This window comes from Amphiura filiformis, chromosome 9 (assembly GCF_039555335.1).
Source record: "Amphiura filiformis chromosome 9, Afil_fr2py, whole genome shotgun sequence".
Lineage (NCBI taxonomy): Eukaryota > Metazoa > Echinodermata > Ophiuroidea > Amphilepidida > Amphiuridae > Amphiura > Amphiura filiformis.
The window spans coordinates 55396100-55418730 of record NC_092636.1 but is presented as its reverse complement, the minus strand read 5'-3'; the positions used below and the strand labels follow the sequence as shown (position 1 = coordinate 55418730).

Here is a 22631-nt window from a genome sequence, read left to right as displayed (position 1 = left end):
ACTACTATATACACAATATATTTACATTACTTGGGCCTAAAATATCTTTAACACAACTATGGGAAATACTGAGCTCCAACAGACTGATGACATCCAAATGCGCAGCCCAACGGCCCCCTGGCCTGTTCACTTTCAAGTTGATGTGCGTGGCCAGACACAGTAACGGCCCCCGACACGTTTACCGTTCCGTCTTGCAACCACTCCTGGTACTGATGTGCGTGGCCAGACACAGTAACGACCCCCGGCACGTTTACCGTTCCGTCTTGCAACCACTCCTGGTACTGATGTGCGTGGCCAGACACAGTAACGGCCCCCGGCACGTTTACCGTTCCGTCTTGCAACCACTCCTGATGCTGATGTAGTCTGCTGGAGTCAGTTATTCATGGGACATATAATAATAAGTGGTAATATTATACCTTCAACCTGCAACTCCACTTCGGTAATTGATAACTCGCATTCATATACTCACCAAAGTTATCTTGTGAAATAATGTATAGGCCTAATTAGACTCTTCACTTCCCATAATATAACTCTACTACTTTAGTTTATAACTCGCCTCGATCGTCCTCATAAAATGTGCATAGACCTACAACTCCACTTCTGTAATTGATAACTCGCCTTGATTAATACTCTTCATAAACTAATTAGGCCTATTATAACTCTACTCTTTAATTTGATAACTCGCCTTGATCGTCCTCATAATATTATTTAGATGCACTTTAGCACGTAGTATACGAGTTGTTATGAAGTATAATTAAGTAACGATTGAAATATAAAGATCTGAGTTTATATTTCCACAAGATTAAATTGTAATAAACGTGTTGACATGACTTGGAAAAATACTAACGATTATTTATTTACAATACTTATTATCAGAATACACATACCTTTCCCTAGTCATGGTTGTTGGGCGAAGACACGGCGCGCGTGCGCGTTTAAATGTGCGAAGTTTGCAAAGAAAGAGCGTTTCATTTAATTATTTGAAGTCCAAAAGGAAAAGGATGATCAAAAATATTATCTCAAGTTACATGCAATCGTGATTAATATAAGAGATAATAATAATAAATGACAAGAGAGCATTTAATTTACAATGATCTTATGTACAACACGCCGCCATCATGTACATGTACACGAGTACGTCACTCTCAAAACGACAACTTGACCCCCATAGGCCGCCTGTGTAAAGTTCGACCTCCATAGCGCAACACAGTAACATGGCGACTCTATACTCAACACAATTAATTTATAAACTGACATGATTTTATACACACTCTTTCAATACATTCCGCAAAACGCAAAAGACTGGTTCTAATCTCAAAATGACCAGTAATAGCTGCTGAATTGCATAGGTGCATGTTTTTGGCGACATCTAAAAGCAAACTGTGACTTTTGAAGCCAAAAAGAATTGCTGCGGCGAGATCACATTACACATGCATGAAACGCTATACACGCTATACTGAGACAAACTGACACACAAAATCCTCTATTTAAACCATTTCTTCTCGACATAATATAACAAAACATCTACTGCAAGTGCTCGTAATACTTCCCGACAATATCATATAATTAATAGCTCATAACAGTGCATTTTCGAGGACTTTGAGTGAATTATTGACGAGAGCTCTGAAAAATGCGACTTACCTAATTAAAAGTAGCACACGTTCTGGTGCGCTGTGCATGTGGCGCGAAGTGATCACGCAGCCGGGAATCGCGCTGATTGGCTGACATGCCGTATGCATGCCTTCCAAATAAGGGCAGGAAAAATTAGCCCGCGAAAGCGTGTGAAAACATACAGGGTGAACAGGGTGATCCAATTCCGTTTCACCATTATACTGGCATTGATGAAGTAGCTATCTACTGCTAATACCGTATTGGTATTAGTGAAGGCTGATTTAGGGGGTATTTATTCTATTTTATTTTATCTCTGGGTCTGGTAAAACAACATTGATGTGATTAATTCTATTTTTTATATCTAAACAACACTTTTGTAAAATGTACATAACTCATTATAAATCAAGCAAGTTTTCAAAGTATATGATTTGTAGAATGAACTTTTGCAAAACATCAAAGTGTTATTTTTCAATAATATATTGATTTAGACAATGAAGCTCGATTTTTGGCTGTTTAGTCGACCAACAATACCTCGTCTACATCTACCCTTAGACATAAATGTTTAAACCAGGGTTTAAACAGGTAGTTACCTTTGCGCCATCATTTGTTCATTTTGAGCCAGGACTTGATATTCCCCATTGAATTCTATGAGCATTGCTGAGCACAAGAACCCATCTTACGTGTTTCTTGTACGTTCACATTATAGCATACAGACGTACATATCCATGCAGCATACACTTGTTCTTCCTCTGAATATATGACTACTGTCCGGAATTTATAACCTCGATAAATAAAAAATATTACTTTGTGATAAAAGTAAGGAATATTTTATAACCAAAATGGGTAATCCAGGAGAGTTCAACCAAAAAGACCTCGAGGAATTAAAAGAACGATGTGAGGTAGGTGAATTGATGCATTTATATTGTAACATCTTGCTAAAAGAAGACGAGATAACATATTGGTTCTCATCATGCCGGCACTGATGCGGTGCACATACCTTGTGTTCAGAATCCGTTTCCATGTATACAATTTTGAATAGACGATATCAAGAGGATTTTGGCTTTTATAAAGAATATCTAGTGTAAAAAAATGCGTTTTCGTGAATGAGCTCTTTCAGATGGAAAAAGCAGGTAAAAAGTACATTATTGTGTTTAGCATGCGGTGGAATCCGCTTCATTGCGCCCTGCAAAACAACTTCCCATGATTATCGTTGATGTTATTATTTGTATTTTATTATCACAAATTGCCTATGAACATGATAAAGCGCAATATATGCTTTATGATAGAAGCTTCAAATATGTTTGGGAAATATCAACTATCTTCATTAGAATGCAAAATATTATTATATGGCATAGAAATAAAGATAATAATACATGCATGACTGGTCTATTTGATATTTCATTCATAAATAATGAATAATAGACTATACGTCCTTGATAAATGAATGCACTTAATGCTCATTTATACCAACATATAGGCCTATATATTTTCACCTGATTAAATTATTGCCTTGACAACGTATACTTCATAATTTGTTGAAGTGTACAAAATTAGATCCCAAAGTTATGCCACTCATGGCTCTATCTACGGTAGATAACAGTAATTACTTCACTTATTTCGGTATTTTACATAAAGCTTCAAACATGTTTGGTTAATATCAATTATCATCATTATTAATATTGAACTATAATCTAGTCATCAATTATCATCATTATTTATAATATTGTTTGCTGTGAAATATCGATATCTGTGACATGTCAATATATTTATAATCTAGGTCTATTACATTCATAGATAATACATAAATATGTCCTTGATAAATCGATCACTGTATTATTTAATGCTCATTTATAACAACTTAACAAAAATTATATCCGATTGAATTAATTGCCTTGGCAACGTGTACTTTATAAGAATAAGATGACTATAGTAATAAAGTCACCAAAATTCTCTATATAATATTGTTCATAGCCTTGTTTGTAAAATTAGACACCAACGTTCTGCTTTCCAAACACCTGCTATCTACGGTAGATAGCGACGATATTTTAAATGATCTTCATCTTTTTCCCTACTGTGCTTTTGTAATTTTGAAGAATTTTTAAATATCTTTAAATCCGGGCTTTAAATAGTTTTAACCTTTTAATAAAGGTACGAGTAGTATACCGTAGTGTATATATAATAATTTAGTCGTAATAATGGAGCGATATACTCTTCGACACTAATGTATAGGCTACTTATGTTATGCAACATAGTTGGTACATTGAAGACAGTGTGTTGTTGCTCATTAATCACATTGTTTGGTTGTTGAGTAGTTTACTAATAAGAGCGTTGGGTTAGTGGAGGAGACATAAAAAATGAGAGGGAGAGATATTAAGAGAGAAATAAAAGAGGAGAGTCTGTGCCATTAATATAACAATATTGATCCTTAACCTTTTGCTGTTTGTGAACTTTATTGATGAAAAACTGAGTAGCCATTCACCACTCAAAGTATATAAATGGCAGCAACACGTTCAGTGATATTGATTAGTATTATTAATGTAATTGTATTCCTGGTGTACAATATTTCAAATTATAAATGGCCTCACTAAAATAACAAGTGCATGTGATGTATATTGTCTTTTCAGTATTTATTTTTAGGAGCTACAATTTCCAGTCGTGTTATTTATTATAATGGAGCTACCTCACTTATCATCTAAACCCATAAGTAATGTACACTTATAGCAAAAACAATAATGGGAATTATGGAATAATTCCGACTGAATAGATAAAAAATATAAACGGCCTTTTATACGAATAGATAAAATTGAATTATATTGACAAATTTTGGCCGATTCTGTTTTTCCCAGATGTTAACGTTATATCCTCGCATTCTTTGTATAGAGATCTTTAAATGTTGCATAATTCGATTAAATATTCATGTCAGCAATACTACCGTGAGAAAAATACTTCGGTTTGATTGTAAGAAAGACATTTGGTAATACGGTCGTGTGACAAATAAGGCGAAAGTGTTGTTTTCTAAATTTTGTATTGATGATGATGATGATGATGATGATGATGATGATGATGATGATGATGATGATGATGATGATGATGAAGCCTCAACATTTGGAATTGGATATGGATTGAATGTTATTACCATTATACTATATAGCCTTTTCTGAACTATTCAATAATAATAATAATAATAATAATAATAATAATAATAATAATAATAATAATAATAATAATAATAATAATAATAACAAATAATAATAATAATAACAACAACAACAACAACAACAACAACAACAACAACAACAATAATAATAATAATAATAATAATAATAATAATAATAATAATAATAATAATAATAATAACACTAATAATAACAATAATAATAATAATAATAATAATAATAATATTAATAATAATAATAATAATAATTTAAAAAAATGATAATAATAATTGTTGATGATGATGATGATGGTGTGTTTAGCCTTCAAAGGTTAATACCGTTTAAAAAAAGCAAGCCAGACTAAATATTGGCCAACGCAAGTTCACGTACACAATGTACGGCACTTTTACTAATTACATCCAATACTTAGGTACATGGGTAGGTTGTATATGATGTGCGTGCACATCCATGTGGAATACCAATTTGATTATTAGATATTTATCTGCGCTGAGAAAATGCCATATTAAAAAAGAAAAGAGTTTATGCTCACATACATCTGCTCGTGACTGTTTCTTAACATGTTAACAAAATTGAAATTGTGAATAATATATTGCATATTTGAGAATTATTATCAATGATATTCACGGAAAAATGATGACTAACTATACACGAAAATGTCTTCCAATCCGAACATACATAGGCCTACATACACACATAAATAAATAGTAAGTAAAACTTAAATAAATGAATACAATTAGATAAATAAAATAAATGGAATAAATGAAATTTTATTGTAATATATAAAATAAATAAATAAATAAATAAATAAATAAATAAATAAATAAATAAATAAATAAATAAATAAATAAATAAATAAATAAATAAATAAATAAATAAATAAATAAATAAATAAATAAATAACTGTTGGTAAACAAGGCCAAAAAGGGGGAAATATGTATAACTGATGTGATGTATAGAGAAGTGGAGAAGAAAGAAACAAAAAGAGAAATAGATGGAGAGAAAGGAGCCATAAAGAGAAGAAGCGAGGTAGATCGAGAGATTGGAGAGGGAGAGTGAGGGACGGGAGGGGAGGGAAGGAGAGAGATGAGAGGGAGAGAGAAAGGAAAATGTTAGTATGTTTGATGAATCCCAATCTACTGAAGATGAAACACATTACTATACATTACAACGCGAGTCAAACCATATCACACAAATACTGTAACTTGATATACCAAATCGCAATCTAAAGAGAAACTGAATGAAACCTTAGAAGTGCTTCATACGTCATGTTTCAAATCAATTATATGGTAAACTGCAACGTCCTCTCAAATGCAAACATTACACAGTATGTTCTATAATATTTTCCCTAATTTTACTAGTACATCAGTAACAGTGAGTATATAACTCCGTAAGTAATGTGTATGTTGCTCAAATGTGTTTTTTATGATTTTGAACAACTAATTGAGTTTACTGTGATCATGGCGATGGTAAATAATTTAGCTGGGGGGCAGGGGCAGGGGGGGCAATTGCCCCCTGGCAAAAATTGCCTGTTTGGGCCCCCCCCTAGCGCTATTTGGGCCCCGCCCCCTAGCGCAAGGAAAAAAGGAGGAAAAAGGAGAAAGAGAGGAAAAAAGGGAGAGGAGGGGAAAAATGGTACTATATAATCAAAATGTGTTGCTTTTAGGGCGCTAGCGCCTATAATCCTTTAAGGGGCGGCAACATTTTTGTTTGATGGGTTTGGGCCCCGCCCCACACAGGCTTGCCCCCCCCCCCCGCCCCCTGGAAAAAATCCCAGCTACGCCACTGGTACATGTAAAAGTAAAACAAGTAAATGTGAGAATATGTGAATTGTTAATAAATAAATATATTTATAGATAAAAAAATAAATAAAAAATAAACTAATAAATAAATAAATTTACTGTTAGTAAACAAGACAGAGAAAAGGGTAAAGATGTATTGAGGTGATGTATAGACATGATAGAGGAATGGAAGAAAGAAACAAAAAGAGAAACCGATGGAGAGAAAGAGGGAGATGAAATGAAAGTCATTACAAAGGTCAGAAGCACAGAGAGAGAAGAGGAAGAGAGCTAGGTCGAGAGGGAGAGGGAGAGAGAGAGAGAGAGAGAGAGGAGAATTAGAGAGGGAGGGAGGGGGGGGGAAGGAGAGAGATGAGAGAGAGAGAGAGGGAGAAGAGGAAAAGTAGTATGTTTGATGAATCCTCATGCTATCTACTGAAGATGAAACACATTACTATACATTACAAAGCGAGTCAAACCGTATCACACAAATACTGTAACTGGATATATCAAATCACAATCAAAAGAGAAACTGAATGAAACCTTAGAAGTGCTTCATGCGTCATGTTTCAAATCAATTTTATGGTAAACTGCAACGTCCTCTCAAATGCAAACATTTTCCCAACGTACTAGTACATCAGTAAGAAGTAATTTGTATGTTGCTCAAATGTGTTTTTTATGATTTTGAACAACTAATTGAGTTTACTGTGATCATGGCGATGGTAAATAATTTAGCTGGTGGGGGGGGCAATTGCCCCTGGCAAAATTGCCTGTTTGGGCCCCCTGCCCTAGCGCAAGGAAAAAGGAGGAAAAGGAGAGAGAGAGAGGAAAAAAGGGAGAGGAGGGGAAAAATGGTACTATATAATCAAAATGTGTTGCTTTTAGGGCGCTAGCGCCTATAATCCCGGAAGGGGCGGCAAAATTTTTTTTTGATGGGTTTGGGCCCCGCCCCACACAGGCTTGCCCCCCCCCCCCCCCCGCCCCCTGGAAAAAATCCCAGCTACGCCACTGGTACATGTAAAAGTAAAACAAGTAAATGTGAGAATATGTGAATTGTTAATAAATAAATATGTTTATAGATAAAAAAAACTAAAAAAAAACTAATAAATAAATAAATTTACTGTTAGTAAACAAGACAGAGAAAAGGGTAAAGATGTATTGAGGTGATGTATAGACATGATAGAGGAATGGAAGAAAGAAACAAAAAGAGAAACCGATGGAGAGAAAGAGGGAGATGAAATGGAAGTCATTACAAAGGTCAGAAGCACAGAGAGAGAAGAGGAAGAGAGCTAGGTCGAGAGGGAGAGAGAGAGGAGAGAGAGAGGAGAGGGAGGGGAGGGGAAGGAGAGAGATGAGAGAGAGAGAGAGAGAGGGAGAAGAGGAAATGTATAAGTATGTTTGAGGAATCCTCATGCTATGAAGATGAAACACATTACTATACATTACAACGTGAGTCAAACCGTATCACACAAATACTGTAACTGGATATATCAAATCGCAATCAAAAGAGAAACTGAATGAAACCTTAGAAGTGCTTCATGCGCCATGTTTCAAATCAATTTTATGGTACATTGCCACGTTATATTGCAGTTGCTCTAATTTTTTGCAACGTACATCAAAGTCATAGTGAGCATAAACGTCGTCCCTAAAATGTTTGTTGTAGTTTTAAGCCCACTTTTGGTATTTTATGTAAAGCGCCCAGAGGCTTAAGCGCTCCACAGACTCAGAGTATTAGACGTACAATATTGTATGTACAATATGTACGTTATTTATCTATTGCCATTCTATTTCAGTAATGTTTAAGTTCTAACGAATGTTTGATGACGTAAAATCGATAATATGTTACGTACTATATCTGGTAGAAAATATTATCGATTTTACGTCTTCAAACATTCGTTAGAACTTAAACTTTACTGGAAATAGAATGGCAATAGATTAAATAACGTACACATTGTACATACAATATTGTACGTCTAATAAAAAGCCTGTATACTGCTTTATGCATTGGGCGCTATAGAAATCTATATAATTATTATTATTGTTATTATTGAAAAATCATAACAGATGTACGAAGAATACCGTATCTCCTGCCTATAGGGTAAAAATGCAAAATTTTGAAAACAGCACAACTTCATATGGGGCAAAAATAGTCTGAAATTTTGAAAAAGTCACAGTAAAACCGGAACAAAATATATGCTCGTCCCCCCCCCCCGACCGCCTCCAATTTAAATGATTCCGCTGCCACTGAGAGCTATATAGCTCCACGTGTAATTTGTATAGCTCAAAAATGTGTTTTTATGATTATGAAAAAAATTGTTCTTGAGTTTACTGTGATGGTAAATAACTTCGTACATGTAATTGTAAAGTAATTAAGAAAAACAAGTAAATGTGAGAAAATGTGAATTAAATAAATAAATAGATATTCACGTATAAAAAATGAATAAATAATGATAGTTCGCCCAATTAATCTTTGCTATCTACTGAAGATAGGCAAACATTACGCAGGTAGAGCTAGGGCGCAGTAGCGCACTGACGGTGCAGATAAACAGAGGGCAAGCAACACTAATATAAAGTTGGATGTTCCGATTTTATGACATTTGCCATACAAAGAAGCCCATGCACAAAATTTGTTCCAAACAGTCTTATACCGAAATTTCGATTTTGTTTGGGTGAAGTGGAGAAAAGAGGTCATACACTTTTAACAGATGCATAGCTTAATTATGAAATCACGACAAACAAAATGGGACAATTGAAAAAAAATTTTGTAGGCCTAACACTGAAACATAAAAAAATAATCGCCGTCCAATTGTGCACTCTATCCGTTAAAATACATTTAATGACTGGTACATGGTGGTTGCTGTCCGAGATATGTCAATCTTGACAGCAGTGAAAACAAATCGAGCGCTATTTTCGTCATCTTTCCAAAGCAATTGCTGACATACGAGTCGTTTGAGTTGATCGCATTACCTAGGCTTCATTCCATTTGCTCTACGGAACAGACCCGTGGGAACAATTGACATCAAAGCAATGCTCAGAGGTTCATTATTTTTGAAGCGTTTTCTATATTTTGAAAAATATTTCCTAAAATTACGCATTCCATGTTTTATGTAGATTACTGAATCTTTTAAGCATTAAAATGCTTTATGTCGCTTAAAAGAAAAAAAAAACAATTTCGCATATTGCTGTCAGGTACCCTGCACCCCCCCCACCCGCAGATACGTCACTGGCTGACCGCGACCGGGGAAAGAAACTAGTTTCCTTTCTCACGAAGTAAGGGCTAAGAGTAAAATTGTACAATTGTGTTTGGGAGTGGCCTTCTCTCTTTCTCTTTTCCTAGCTATTTTCTTCCATTTCTTGCTTTGTTTATCAAAGCTATCTAGGCCAGCATGCATATATTAGCCTACACTGGCTATTCAGGCTTGTGCATTTGTATGAGCTTGGAACGGTCCATGGTTTTCCGTGGATTAGCATGTGTTCCTCACGGACCAACCTGGGTAAACAAACAAACAAACAACAAGATACAGCGAGTAGGAGTTATTAATTAATTGGTAGTTGGTGCACCATATTCATGAAATAATAATGATCAGTTTTAAATTATGTTTGAAGTTTTGTTTTCTTTCTTTTGTTCCATTTATACTTTGTCGTCTAATTTAACAAAATAATTTCTTTTATTTTCTATTTTTTGCAGATCATATTTAATGCGGATCCAGAACAGGTAAAAAACGTTATAAACCGTAAAATAACCGTTTCTATATTTTGAATAGAGTTATTGCATATTACTAGCTTTTAAAATGTACGATTTCCGTCAAATTTTTATTTTGTTATTCTTTATTCAAAACGTTGAAATAATATTAGTAATAACTGACGGCAATGGTTGCTATCCATTTTAGGTTGAAATAACAAGGTAAAGTGAAAGAAATCCCACTGATTTGGCCATTTAACACCCAGTTCTATGGGAGGACATATTATCATAATTTTTAAATTATGATAATATGTCGAACTTTGCTCTGTTGACCTACAAAGACAACAAATTTGGCCGATTCCATTTAGGTGCAAGTTGGGACATGTGTAAACATTACAAATATGCAAAAAAATCAGGTTTGAAAAAAGTAACCAATTTCATATTATAAGATCGTACATTATGGCTTTAAAGCAAGTCGAATGTCAAAAGGGCTCCAAATTAATAGCTTTGTCACTGCTAGCATGCGTTTGACGTCAAAAAATTTTCAATTCTATTTCAAAGTTCAGTATTACATCATTGACGATATGTTGGTAGCAAATTGCAAATATCGCACGGGAAACAGTAATTATATTAAGCGAAATATTTTCTTTACTACAAGTTTCTTTCTGCTGAGGCAATAAAACTTTTTGATCTTGCTTGATAAAGCATATAAACGGTAATCTAAGAAATAAGTACGGTAGGCTTCTAGGATTCTCTCAAGAAATGCTTTGTTTTTTTCCCACTTTATCTCAATAAACACAAGACATGTTAATTTGAAAGTGAATTATTTAAGTAGAGAGTCGTCACAATATCAATCATCATTAACGTATAAATCTAAATGTTTAGGTTTTTAACACATATCTAAACACTTCAACAATTAACACTTTTTAAACACTCCTTAATATTTAGGTAAATACTAAATTAAACACTTCAATTAAACACTACACTTCAAAAACCTGTGACGAAAATAACTATTTTCGTCAAAAACAGTGCTCTATAGCATTGAAACACTGTTCTAAACACATTTAGGCCTAATTGTCTTCACTTTGAAAACGTATTTAAATACATGTACTAAACATGTTTAATGTTAAGCCATTGAACATGGACGTTTTGGAAGTTCATGTTTAGCTTCTAACTACATGTATGTCTACAAATTAAAGAATGTGTTCAATGGCTCAATAAGTTTTGGATGGTAAATTAAACACATAAACGAATGATGATAAACACACCATTTAGGTGTTAAATGTATGCTATAAGTTTGCCTCTACACATTAATTTAAAAAACTAAACACACTGTTTACGAGCTAAGCATCTGTAGTGTTTAAACACACTGTCATGAACTAAGAATCTGCAGTGTTTAAAGTAAGTACTATATGGTCGAATCCAACGAAAAGTGTACACGGCATGTTCAGGGCCATAACTTAAAAGTATTAATCAATTGGCATTCGTTTTTGTATTGTGTTTATTCGCCTTGATCATACGCTTCGCGCCATATATAATAAGACCCTTCTGTGAAAAACTTAGACACAGCGACCCCAAAACATGCTATTTTTACCCATTTTTTCAAAATATTTCTTAAAGTATTTTTAAAAATATCTAAATCAGTTATGAAAAGAAGTCATTGGATTGAATCTAAATTGATTTCCTGAAAGGTATGTATTCAAAGATTGCCTGTTCAATTTTTCACATATTTGTACTTAATTATGAATTTTTTGTGATAATTTTTTGAGTGGTATTTTTTTACATTACCTACGAATACAATTTTTCATAGCACTAGATATATCTTTAAAAAATGGAAATCACTAATAAATGCGCAATTGATACAAGCTTTGATATGTCCAATACTGAAATGCATTGCATTCGGACATCTTTATTATTGTGTTTAGCTGCCAGAAATTCTAAATGGCACAAAGGTAGGTTTGGTAAAAATATGCATTACCTCCGAATACATGTTAAAAGCTGTGTCATTTCCACAAACTGAGAGAATAGTAAACAATGGTTAAGCAATAGGTGCAGGGTAATACACTCTTTATTTCTACCAAGTTTCAATAGCCTGCGTTTAAATATTTCTGAGATGTCAACAATAAAAGCAAGTATTCGTAGGTAAATTTCGGTAACCGAATGTTACCTACGAATACAATTTGACATCATGACAGTATTGTGAAACACCACCATTCATGCCAATGCCCATATTGGTACATAACGAAGGCCTGTATGTTTGCTATCAAATCATATGTCAATGAAAGTTGCGAATTCACATAAATGCCCACCATGCAAAAGTGAATACGGCTTAATTGTTGAAAAATATGTACTGAAATAGACGACGGTCTGCTCATTTGAAAGAAAAATCAGATTCAAAGAAGATTAGAAGGGATAAATACTTGGATTTGTCAACTGTCATGTGTGCATCATTTTAAATGTTTACCGACCTTCTGTTTTCTGAGTAATTTGTGTCCAAATTGATTTATTCGAAGGTAACTTTTGACGTTTTCGCTAAGGTTACCTACGAATACCATGGCAAAACGACTGTTCTCATTGTCTCATGATCTAGACAACACAGTGATGGACCCTGGTATAAAGCTAATTGTAGTTGCCCTCAAACGAAAGGCCACAAGACGTAACTGACTCAAAGATGGACTTCACAAGTCTGCAATAACAGTTTTAAGCGATTTGTGTGCAATTAAGCAAATTAAAGTCACTTTAGTGCCTTTGTTTCTTACTTCAATCCTCTTTCAACCGCTGTGAACCGACATTATTAATACATGATAGGGTCTAAAGTATCAATAAACGCACATAAAGAAAATAATACATTCAAAGTGCTTTATAAAATGAAGTTTTGATTGCGATATCCACCAAAAGTCTAATTCTTACCTACAAATACTGAAATGTTACTTACGAATACAGCATAATACATGACATGTGTGTAATGAAGTGTCCCTACCAATGGAAATTAATTGTCAAAAACTTTAAGCGGTACCCCAGGACAATATTATTACCCATATACGGATTCATTCAACAATTATTTATTATGTCAAATTGCTGATTAACTACTTGTATATTAAAATGAAGTGGTCAAAATCTGGCTAAAAGTATCAAAATATTTTTGATCTAAGGTAATAGCATTTATTCATTTGGACGTACCATCTGAAAGAGATCTAAAACTACCATTTTATTAATTCATTACCATAATAGCAAAATTTAAACCTCTAAACTCAATATAGATATTGTTAAATCGCTCATGTTACCTACGAATACCCGGGTTTCTTCACCTTTTCATTGTATAAAGCGTTATGTGTATGCGTATAATTCCTAATATTCTTGAAAACATATATTCTACTCGTTCTTATACAATGTGTAAATTGATTCATATTCATTTGATAAATAAAATACAGAAACTGACCTAAACTTCATTTTCAAAAATAAACTAGCATAAATTGACTAAGATCATATTGATCGCGTTATAAAAATAAAAACAAATATTTTCTGGTTGAGCTAGCATTTTCCTGACACCCTGTGGTCTACATTACACGAAAAAAGCGTTAATGGGAATATTCCATTTGTTTTAGGTTGATTAGTATTGCGATAGTGAAAGCATCCTAGTGGTATTCGTAGGTAACATTGGGTTTTGATATCACATTTACTATCACACGTCCTGGATTTATTTTTCAAGATTAGTAATGGCACTTTTGGTTCCTATAAGGCCAATATGTCATCAATCAATGGGCAAAAGGAAAAAATTGTGGAGACATTTTTATTTCGGACTTTTATTTTTGGCCCGTGGACACTTTTGGTTGGATTCGACCATATACATTTAGTTCATAAGCAGTGTTTAATCTTAAAAGCACTCATGCATATCCGGTATAGTAGCTTTGATGTGTTTCGTGTTTGTTATAAGTGTTTAATTTAGTGTTTACTTACTATACCATAACCGTGTAAACACTAAGAAGTGTTAAAAGTGTTACAAGCACACATAATAAGTGTTTAGATAAATGTTTAAAACCTAAACGTTTGCGTTATAAAATAATTTATGTTACCATTATTAAGGGGTTGTTTGGAATGACAGGTGAGTCAGGGGTCAAAAACAAAATTTTACCTTTTTGACCTCAGCACATGTGTATGTATGATCTGCTATACAAAAATTTAAAAAACAATACCTCAAAGTATCATTTTTTAATGTTTTTTGTCATAATCACGCTTTTCTACAAATTTCATCTGTTTGTACCGGGGGCGTGTCTGTTGCCAGGTAGGCCTACATGACAGCATAGACACACGTTACAACCTTGAATAATAATACAGAATTGTGACGTTATATTCTTTTTAACCTATCTTAGAACTGCCTATTATTTCAATTGTTATACTGTTCTGGTTGGTTTATTGCATATACTGTATAGAAATTATGCAATATGACGTCGAGCATGACAGAGTCATCTTCATTCAAATAAAATTCAGGTACCCGTAAGGTACCACGGAGCAATTCGCACGATAATACAATAAAACAGATGAAAGGTATGAATGGTTGTGGAATCGAATTGCAGACCTGTCCCTCTGTCACCTTAGAACTGCATCTCGTAGGCAATGGTAGGTAATAAACCAACCGGAACGGTATAACAATTGAAATAACAGCATGTCTTGGTCTCAATTCAAGATGTGCAATTTGGACACACCTACTCGTTGGCTGATTTATACTTCAACAGTTCCTCAAAGCGATATCAGAAAAGCCACTATCTCATTGTTCATTGGCCCGCAGTATGCGCTCGCCCCGGGGCACTCAACTTTAGAATTGATGGGTGTTTGTGCCTACAAGCGTCGCGAAGTAGGCGCATATCAGTACAAAACGTTGGGGTTTTTTTTATTTAAAAAAAGGGTCATTATGTACAATCAAAATGAAAAAGGGGTCATTGGGTATAATATTTTGAAAACTGAAGGTGCCTGGTCATCGGGTATAGTCGGCTTCAAAAGAGGGGCATATATTGACAGGCACATACCGTCACCTCTAAAGTTGATGCCCCCCGGGTGCTCGCATTATATTTTGTTCATGGCTCGGCTTTTAAAACTCCCACACATCACAATAAGGCTATTGAAAAGTGTATAGAATAGCTAATGATAGACCGGTCCCTGCGATTAGTCGCGGACCCGAGCGACAATATAGTAAACACATCGAGTTTATAACACAAGTGACAGAAGTCGTGAATTATGGAGGGTTTCATTGAACTTCTACCAGCAAAATATGGAATAATACTAACACAAGACACCAATCGAGATGATGATACCAGCCATAATGGAAGGCTTGTATTTGACCTTCTTATGAATCCAATTCGTGACGAGAAGTTAAAAAGGTAATGTATATTTCAAGAAATTTGGGTTCAAAAATTCCGTATCAGCTCGTATCATCAATTCCGTAAATATGGCGTATACTATAGGGGCACAACTTGACAATAAACTGAACTATTTAAACGTAAAGGACGCACTGGATACACATAAATTTGTGTTTCCTTGCTGGCGGAATAGTTGCAAAACTCTTTTTTTGTTTAAAAAGTTGGACAATTTATGAATTATGATTGGCAAAATAGCGAAAGGAAATAAACTTTTCCAACCATGTAAAACTACACTGGGTTGTTGACATGATCGACATACATTAAGGCATATGCATGTTCCTAAAGTAGGAGGTAAATACTATAATTAATTGTTTAAAGTGCTCAACATACCAGCAAAAAGTCATATGGTCATCAGAGTACAGGGACTTTGTGAAATACTGGGTACAAAAAAAAGTGCGTGAGCCGATATGCAACATCAAATATAAAAGCCGATTTACATAATTTCCCATGACCTTACAGAAGTGATCGTGCTCAAATATAAAACTATAGAGTTTGGTCCTTGATATGCACCATCAATTGTGTACTTGTGATCAATATTGCTAGGCAAACAATCACAGCAAACATGCCAAAATCCTCCCATTTCTCCTCCATTTACACACATATAAACCCATCCCTTAAACGTCACCTGTATGTATGAGGATATATCCAATTCATCTTTCTTTCCCATGCAGTACATGTCTGAAGCCAGCATCACACGGTTTCTCAAGGGGTTCAAGACTGTAGATGATGCATTTAGTGGTATCCTCAAGTGTAACAAATGGAGAAAGGAATTTGGTGTAGACAAACTGACCCAGGAAGATGAAGATATCAGAATTGAACTAGAAACAAAGAAGGGTGAAGTACTTAGACATAGAGATAGAAATGGAAGGTAAGACTGAATTTGAAATGGACAAACACAAAACAAACAAAAATTGTTTCACTGCAGGAGGGAGTGAGAATCATGGCCTTGGGCTGGGGGAGGGGTATACCACTTTAGACATGAGTGATACTGCCTACTATCAGTAAATAGCATGGAATGTTAATTAATAATGTTGCAAACAGTGTCATTGAGTAAAAAAAAGGTTTGAAAATTATTTTAAAAAATGGAGCAAATTTACATTGGTTAACTGGAATAAGAGAATTTTGAAAGTTTCTGCATTATTTTATAGCACTTGATAGAATTCTAGAAGGGGTCATTCAGTAGCCAATAAGCCAAACCCCAGTATTATGATCTTTATTCTTTAACATGTACATCTTGTTTTCTTTTCTCTGTTTGTTTCGAGAGTATACCTTATCCTGATATGTTGTTTTCTGTTTGCAGACCTATTATATTGATGCGAGTACGGCATCATAAAGTCAATGATGAGAGAAATGAAGATGCATTAACAAAATTCACAGTCTACTTATTGGTAAGAAAAGAAAAACTAGTTTTATGTTTCCCATCATGTTAATTAAGAATTCAAAGTTCCCTTAAGGGATTGGATAGTTTGCAAAGTAATTTTTTGTGAGACATAAGAGCACATCAGACATATCGAATTGCATTCTGAATACGAGACATGTCCTTTCCACAATTTTATGACAAATTTTGATATTTTTAAAATTGTTTGATATTTAACAGTCGAGGTAAACTTTATAGATCTATGATAATGTATAACGTATATAGCTGGGAGGAAAGCCGTCCATCATTTGAAACTTTTGACATTTCGTATTTTGGCTTTACCTCCCAGCTACATATACACTTTAAAAAGGACTGTTAAATATCAAAAATTAAAAAAATATTAATTTTAATAATTTGCCATAAAATTTGCATTATATCTAGACTTCTCCGTAGTCCACTTGCCCATTGTGCATACTCTCAATTCTGATTTGATCAATTTGTGCACAATTGATAGATTTTCACATCTGATCCTTTTAGTCACCATACTCCCTCTGTAGTGTTTGTTGGCTTCCCAAGTGATTTTTGACTCGGGCTTTCGCGATTATTAAACTGGTAGATTCTAAAATCAGAACTGTTCAGTATTGAAGTGCCATTATAATATGTTGCATTCAATGTATACTTTACTGTTACTGTCACTAATATAATTATAAAACTTTTTTATAACCAGTATTTACTAGTATTTTGATGTAATAAAATAATATCAGTATAATTTAAACTGAATGCGTTCATAATGATCAAATAACATATTTTTATTTATCAAAAATCGACAATGGCATAGTCTACATTATATCGCGAATTTCAAAAGATCAAAATTATTTGATATCAGAATACAATTCAATATGTCTGATGTGCTCTCATGTCCCACAAAAAATACTGTGCCAACGTTGCTATCTGATTCCTTAATGGTATAGCTTGCTTACTTGCTTATGTCGACTCTTGTAGTCGGACTCCCATAATGGCTCTCCAAACTGCTCTGTCAAGCATACAATTCTTGATGTCTGGGCCTGTTAATCCTGTATCATCAGCCAACATCTTGATATAATCCTTCTTGGGTGCACCTCTTGTTCGCTTTCCATGTTTGGGCTGCCACATAAGAACACTTGAAGCTGCTTCCTCTTCGCTTCTTGCACAGTGCCCTGCAAACTTTAACCTTCTAATCCTGAGCCTCTCAGAGATTGGTAACAGATTCCCATATAATTCTTTGTTGGTGGTGTGAGTTTGCCATGAGATATCTAGTGCCTTCCGCAAGAGACGGGTATAGCAGCCATCCATAGCTTTTCTCATTTTGGTTGTTATTGTCCATGTTTCAGCGCCATATGTTAGTACCGATTCTACAGTGGTGGTAAACAACTTGATCTTTAGATCTCTTGGGAGATTACTTTTCCAGATCTTGTCCATGCTGTTGCATGCCTTCCAAGCAAGTGCCTTTCTGATGTTGAAGTCCTTCTCACTACTGGCAGTCCATGCACCTAGATATTTGAAGTCTTGTACTATCTCCAATTCGCTATATTCCAATGGTATAGTCAAATCCTCAATGGCTGCTCAAATTTTGTGCTGACATACAATTGAGGTGTTTTTAAAAATCTACATGTTCACATCACAATGGTTTGGTTCAAAATGAATTAAAAAACATTTCGGTTTCTGAATTCACTTTTGGGTTTCTTTAGGGTGAATGGGATATCCAATGCAATGGAAAGTGTGTTAAGAGTTCAAGTGTGGATGAATGTGAAGAGAGAGGGGAGATGGAGGAAGAGAGTGGGAAAGAGAGGGGGGCGAGGGGGAGCTAGGAGGAGAGATGGGGAGGGGGAGAGAGGAGTTAGGGAGTGAGAAGAGGAGATGGGACAGAGAGGGGAAGGGAAAAAGTGGGAGGGGGAGAGCAGAGGAGGGGAGAGTGGATGCCTGGTGATTCCCAATGAATGACTAACAAATATATTTTTGTTTTCTTCAATTCTGCAGGAAACTGCTTGTAAAAAATGCCATGAAGATGTGGTTGATAACTTGTGTGTCATATTTGATATGCGAGAGTTTAGTAAACAGTGCATGGATTATCAGTTTGTGAAGACCCTCATCTGGCTACTATCACATCGGTACCCTGAGCGTCTTGGTGTGTGTCTTCTTGTCAATGCACCCATGGTATTCCAGGGATGTTGGACTATCATCAAACCTTGGTAAGATACTCTCTTAAATTGGCCAATTGAAATATTTTAATCTTTTAACAATTGGTGGTAGGAATCAATCTAAATAGATTGAAAAATAGATTGAAATGTTTTTTTTTTTTACTCTATCTCTTTTTGTAGACCATCCAATCATGTGTTACTCCCCCGGGGTTACTTCTAATGGCATGTGTTGCATATGTTTAGAATGAGATTTCAAATTTTCGGTAGAGCAAAAGACTAAAAACAATGAAAATCAATTCTTTCTGCTGAACATTCAATCAAAAAGATTTGCCCGTAACTTTAATTGCTACAAGATTGCGAATCACTCTTTTTGATTGAAAAAGAGTGTGAAAATTCAAATCACCCGACTGCATGTACAGTCGAAGTCAAAAATGATTTGTCTCTAATTCGGGATGGCAACAAATCCTTTTGATTGAATATTCAATCGGGCAATTGGAGAAAGTACACACAAACAAACAGGCAAGCAAACAAACAGACAATGAACAAACAATACATAACCTAAGTTGATCTTGGAGTGTGAATTTCAAATTGGGTTACCTGGGCAACTCCATTTGAAATCTACATCCTGTGTGTGTGAGATTAAGGCCATGTCTTCGATTATGGGGTATATGGGTGTCATCTGGAATAGCCCATTAACCTTAAGATACAAGCAACACAACTGAGAAACAAATACGACCAAGTTTTTTTAGGATGCGAAGAGCTTTTACGATGGGAAGATTTCTTATACCTACATGTTTTAACAAACAAACAACTATAAAAAACAAATAAGACTTTTAGTTTTTTTAGGATGTTAAGCTTAAAGCTTTTACGATGTGAAGATTTCTTATACCCACATGATTTCAATTGAAAGGAGCTAATAGATTAAACTGTCTGAAATTTAAACTAAAAAGGCAGCATTAATGCAACCATAGTGATGGATCTATAAAAGCAATTTGTGTAGTGAAAAACGCAACTGTGATGACCTATATCTATTTTAACACACATCCAGGTTGAGTGAAGTGACAGCAGATAAAGTGAAATTTGTTAACGATGAAATGCAGCTGGCTGATTACCTGTGTCCTGATGCCCTACCTGAAAACATGTTTGAAGCATAGCACAACTTGGAGCTAGGTGTATACATGGAACCTGTATAAACTGTATGTTGTATAATAGATGCTATTTAAATGTATAAAGAAGATGCAGGGTTTGTCCACAAATGGAAAATAGAATGTACTTAACACAGTTGTTGATTGATATTTTGAAAAAAATGTACATTGAAAATTTGTTGAGTTGTTAATATATTACTATACCATATATCCAGAGAGATTTTATAAGAGAACTGACTCAGAATTGCCCTGTGTGTAATGCTGTGGTACCCAGCAAACACAAAACGTTTTCCACATCATTCGCAAAAGGTTATAAAAGGTTGTCAGAAAACGTTTAAATGTCTGGTTATATAAAGGGTATATTAAGAGTATGAAACGTTTTCATAACCTTAAAAAACATTTTTTGATAATCTACTGCTCAGCAAACAAAAATGTTTTACAGAAAACGTTTGAATGTCGGGTTATATAAAGGGTATAAAAACGTTTTGAAACGTTTCATAACATTCCAAAAACATTCTTGAAAACTTGATACAAAACATTCTAAACAGAATGTTATTTTGGGGTTGAAAAAATATTTTGCGAAAAATGTTTGCCAAAAATATTTTCAATAACATTTTAAAAACGTTTTCATGACCTTTATATAACCCGACATTTAAATGTTATTAAAAGGTTTTGAAAAAAACATTTTAAGAACATTTCTGTGTTTGCTGGGTTCAAATATTTTAACATAATGTTATTTTTAAATAACATTATGTTAAAATATTGTGTTAAAATATTGTGTTAAAATATTGTGTTAAAATATTATGTTAAAATATTGTGTCAATACTTAAAAGTATTGACACAATATTTGGCAAAAATGTATGCAAAAATAGTTTACAATAACATTTTTTGAAAACATTAAAAAATATTGTTGTAGTGTGTTTTCATACAAAACGTTTTAAAACGTTATCATGACCTTTATATAACCCGACATTTTAATGTTATTAAAACGTTTTTACTTAAACCAAAAGCCAAAATATAACTTATTTAAAACGTTTTTAAAATGTTTTTGTGTTTGCTGGGTAAACCAACCATTTTGTTTGTCATGCATGGAGACCAAAAGAGTGTACCTCTGGCATTTGATCAAACAATAATTTGTATCTTCAAATTTGAGTGTTTGAAGGTTTGCTTGGGTAGCACTATGTGCATGTCGATTACATGCAGAACAAAAATCAAAATTTACCAGCATATGGAAAAATAATTGAGGTACACTATTTTGCTCTCTAATGAGCGACATGCAAACATGGCAGTCGGTACTATCTATGTGACTCAAATTTCTGCATAAATCATATAGGGTGTTTCTACTGAGAATTTTACTTGTCAGACATGGAGTTGACCTGTTATCCAGCTCTGTAGAAACAGCCCATTCAGTTAGTTCTGATTGACACAGAATGCCAAAAGGTTTCCTCCTGTGTTACACACTAAAACATATATTAAAGTACACAGATAGAGTGATCTTAGTTAGAATAGCAAAGACACCAATAAATATGTAATGGTAAGGAGCACCTGTTTTTCTGTATTACGCTATTTCAGTTAAAATCCATATACCACCCAATATATAGAAGACATTGCCTTAATCTCACACAGAGGGAATTTCAAATGAAGTAACACATTCAGGTAACCCCATTTGAAATTTACACTCCCTGTGTGGAAGATTAAAGTCATGTAGGGGGTGTATGGATTTCAACTGGAATAGCCAGGTGTCAGTAGAAACATACTAATAGACATAAATCATGCCAATGAACTAAAATTGAACTAAAACATATGTGACACAATCGGGTGCATGGAGGCCAAAGGTGGCAAATTTGAAGTTGAGATATTAAAGGCAAAAATATGAGTAAAAAAGAATAATATAGGGCTACATAAGAAAGTAAAAAACACAAAACTTCAGAACTTATGCCAGACTTTGGCATTTTCAGTATATAATAACTTTTATGTTTGTATATTGTGTAATAATTCTAGCAACTCAATTTTCAAAAATGCCTCCTTTGGTTCCCATGGACCAGATCATGTCACATAGTGTCTTTTTTCTCATTCATTTGTTAAATGCCTTGTTTGTTCCATTTTTTTATACCAAGTTGGGATGTGCAATCCAATCGTACAGGGATGCTGATGCTTATATTATACAACCTGTTTTCTAGTGCTCTTTGTAAATTTGTAAAAATTAATTTTTATCAAAAATATAAGTGCTCCTTGATTGGTAGTTACTGTTAGAGTTAAACGTGGATCAAAAGTTAATACATGACTAGCATCTT

The 22631-nt window shown here is 34.2% G+C and overlaps 1 protein-coding gene across 1 annotated transcript; it reads left to right on the top strand.

Moving 5' to 3' along the window:
• Positions 1-2301: 2301 nt before the first annotated feature.
• Positions 2302-21028, top strand: LOC140160364 (uncharacterized). Its single transcript, XM_072183608.1, has 6 exons — positions 2302-2510; positions 10251-10277; positions 16330-16526; positions 16959-17046; positions 19032-19243; positions 20241-21028. The coding sequence occupies exons 1-6, from the start codon at positions 2451-2453 to the stop codon at positions 20344-20346; spliced, it is 690 nt and encodes a 229-aa protein (XP_072039709.1). The 5' UTR covers positions 2302-2450; the 3' UTR covers positions 20347-21028.
• Positions 21029-22631: the final 1603 nt, after the last annotated feature.

Coding starts and splice junctions, on each gene's coding strand:
- LOC140160364 (XM_072183608.1), top strand. CDS start 2,451: ATGGGTAATCCAGGAGAGTTCAACCAAAAAGACCTCGAGGAATTAAAA. Junction 10,278..16,329: donor TTAATGCGGATCCAGAACAG/GTAAAAAACGTT, acceptor TTTCCCATGCAG/TACATGTCTGAAGCCAGCAT. Junction 17,047..19,031: donor AATTCACAGTCTACTTATTG/GTAAGAAAAGAA, acceptor TCAATTCTGCAG/GAAACTGCTTGTAAAAAATG.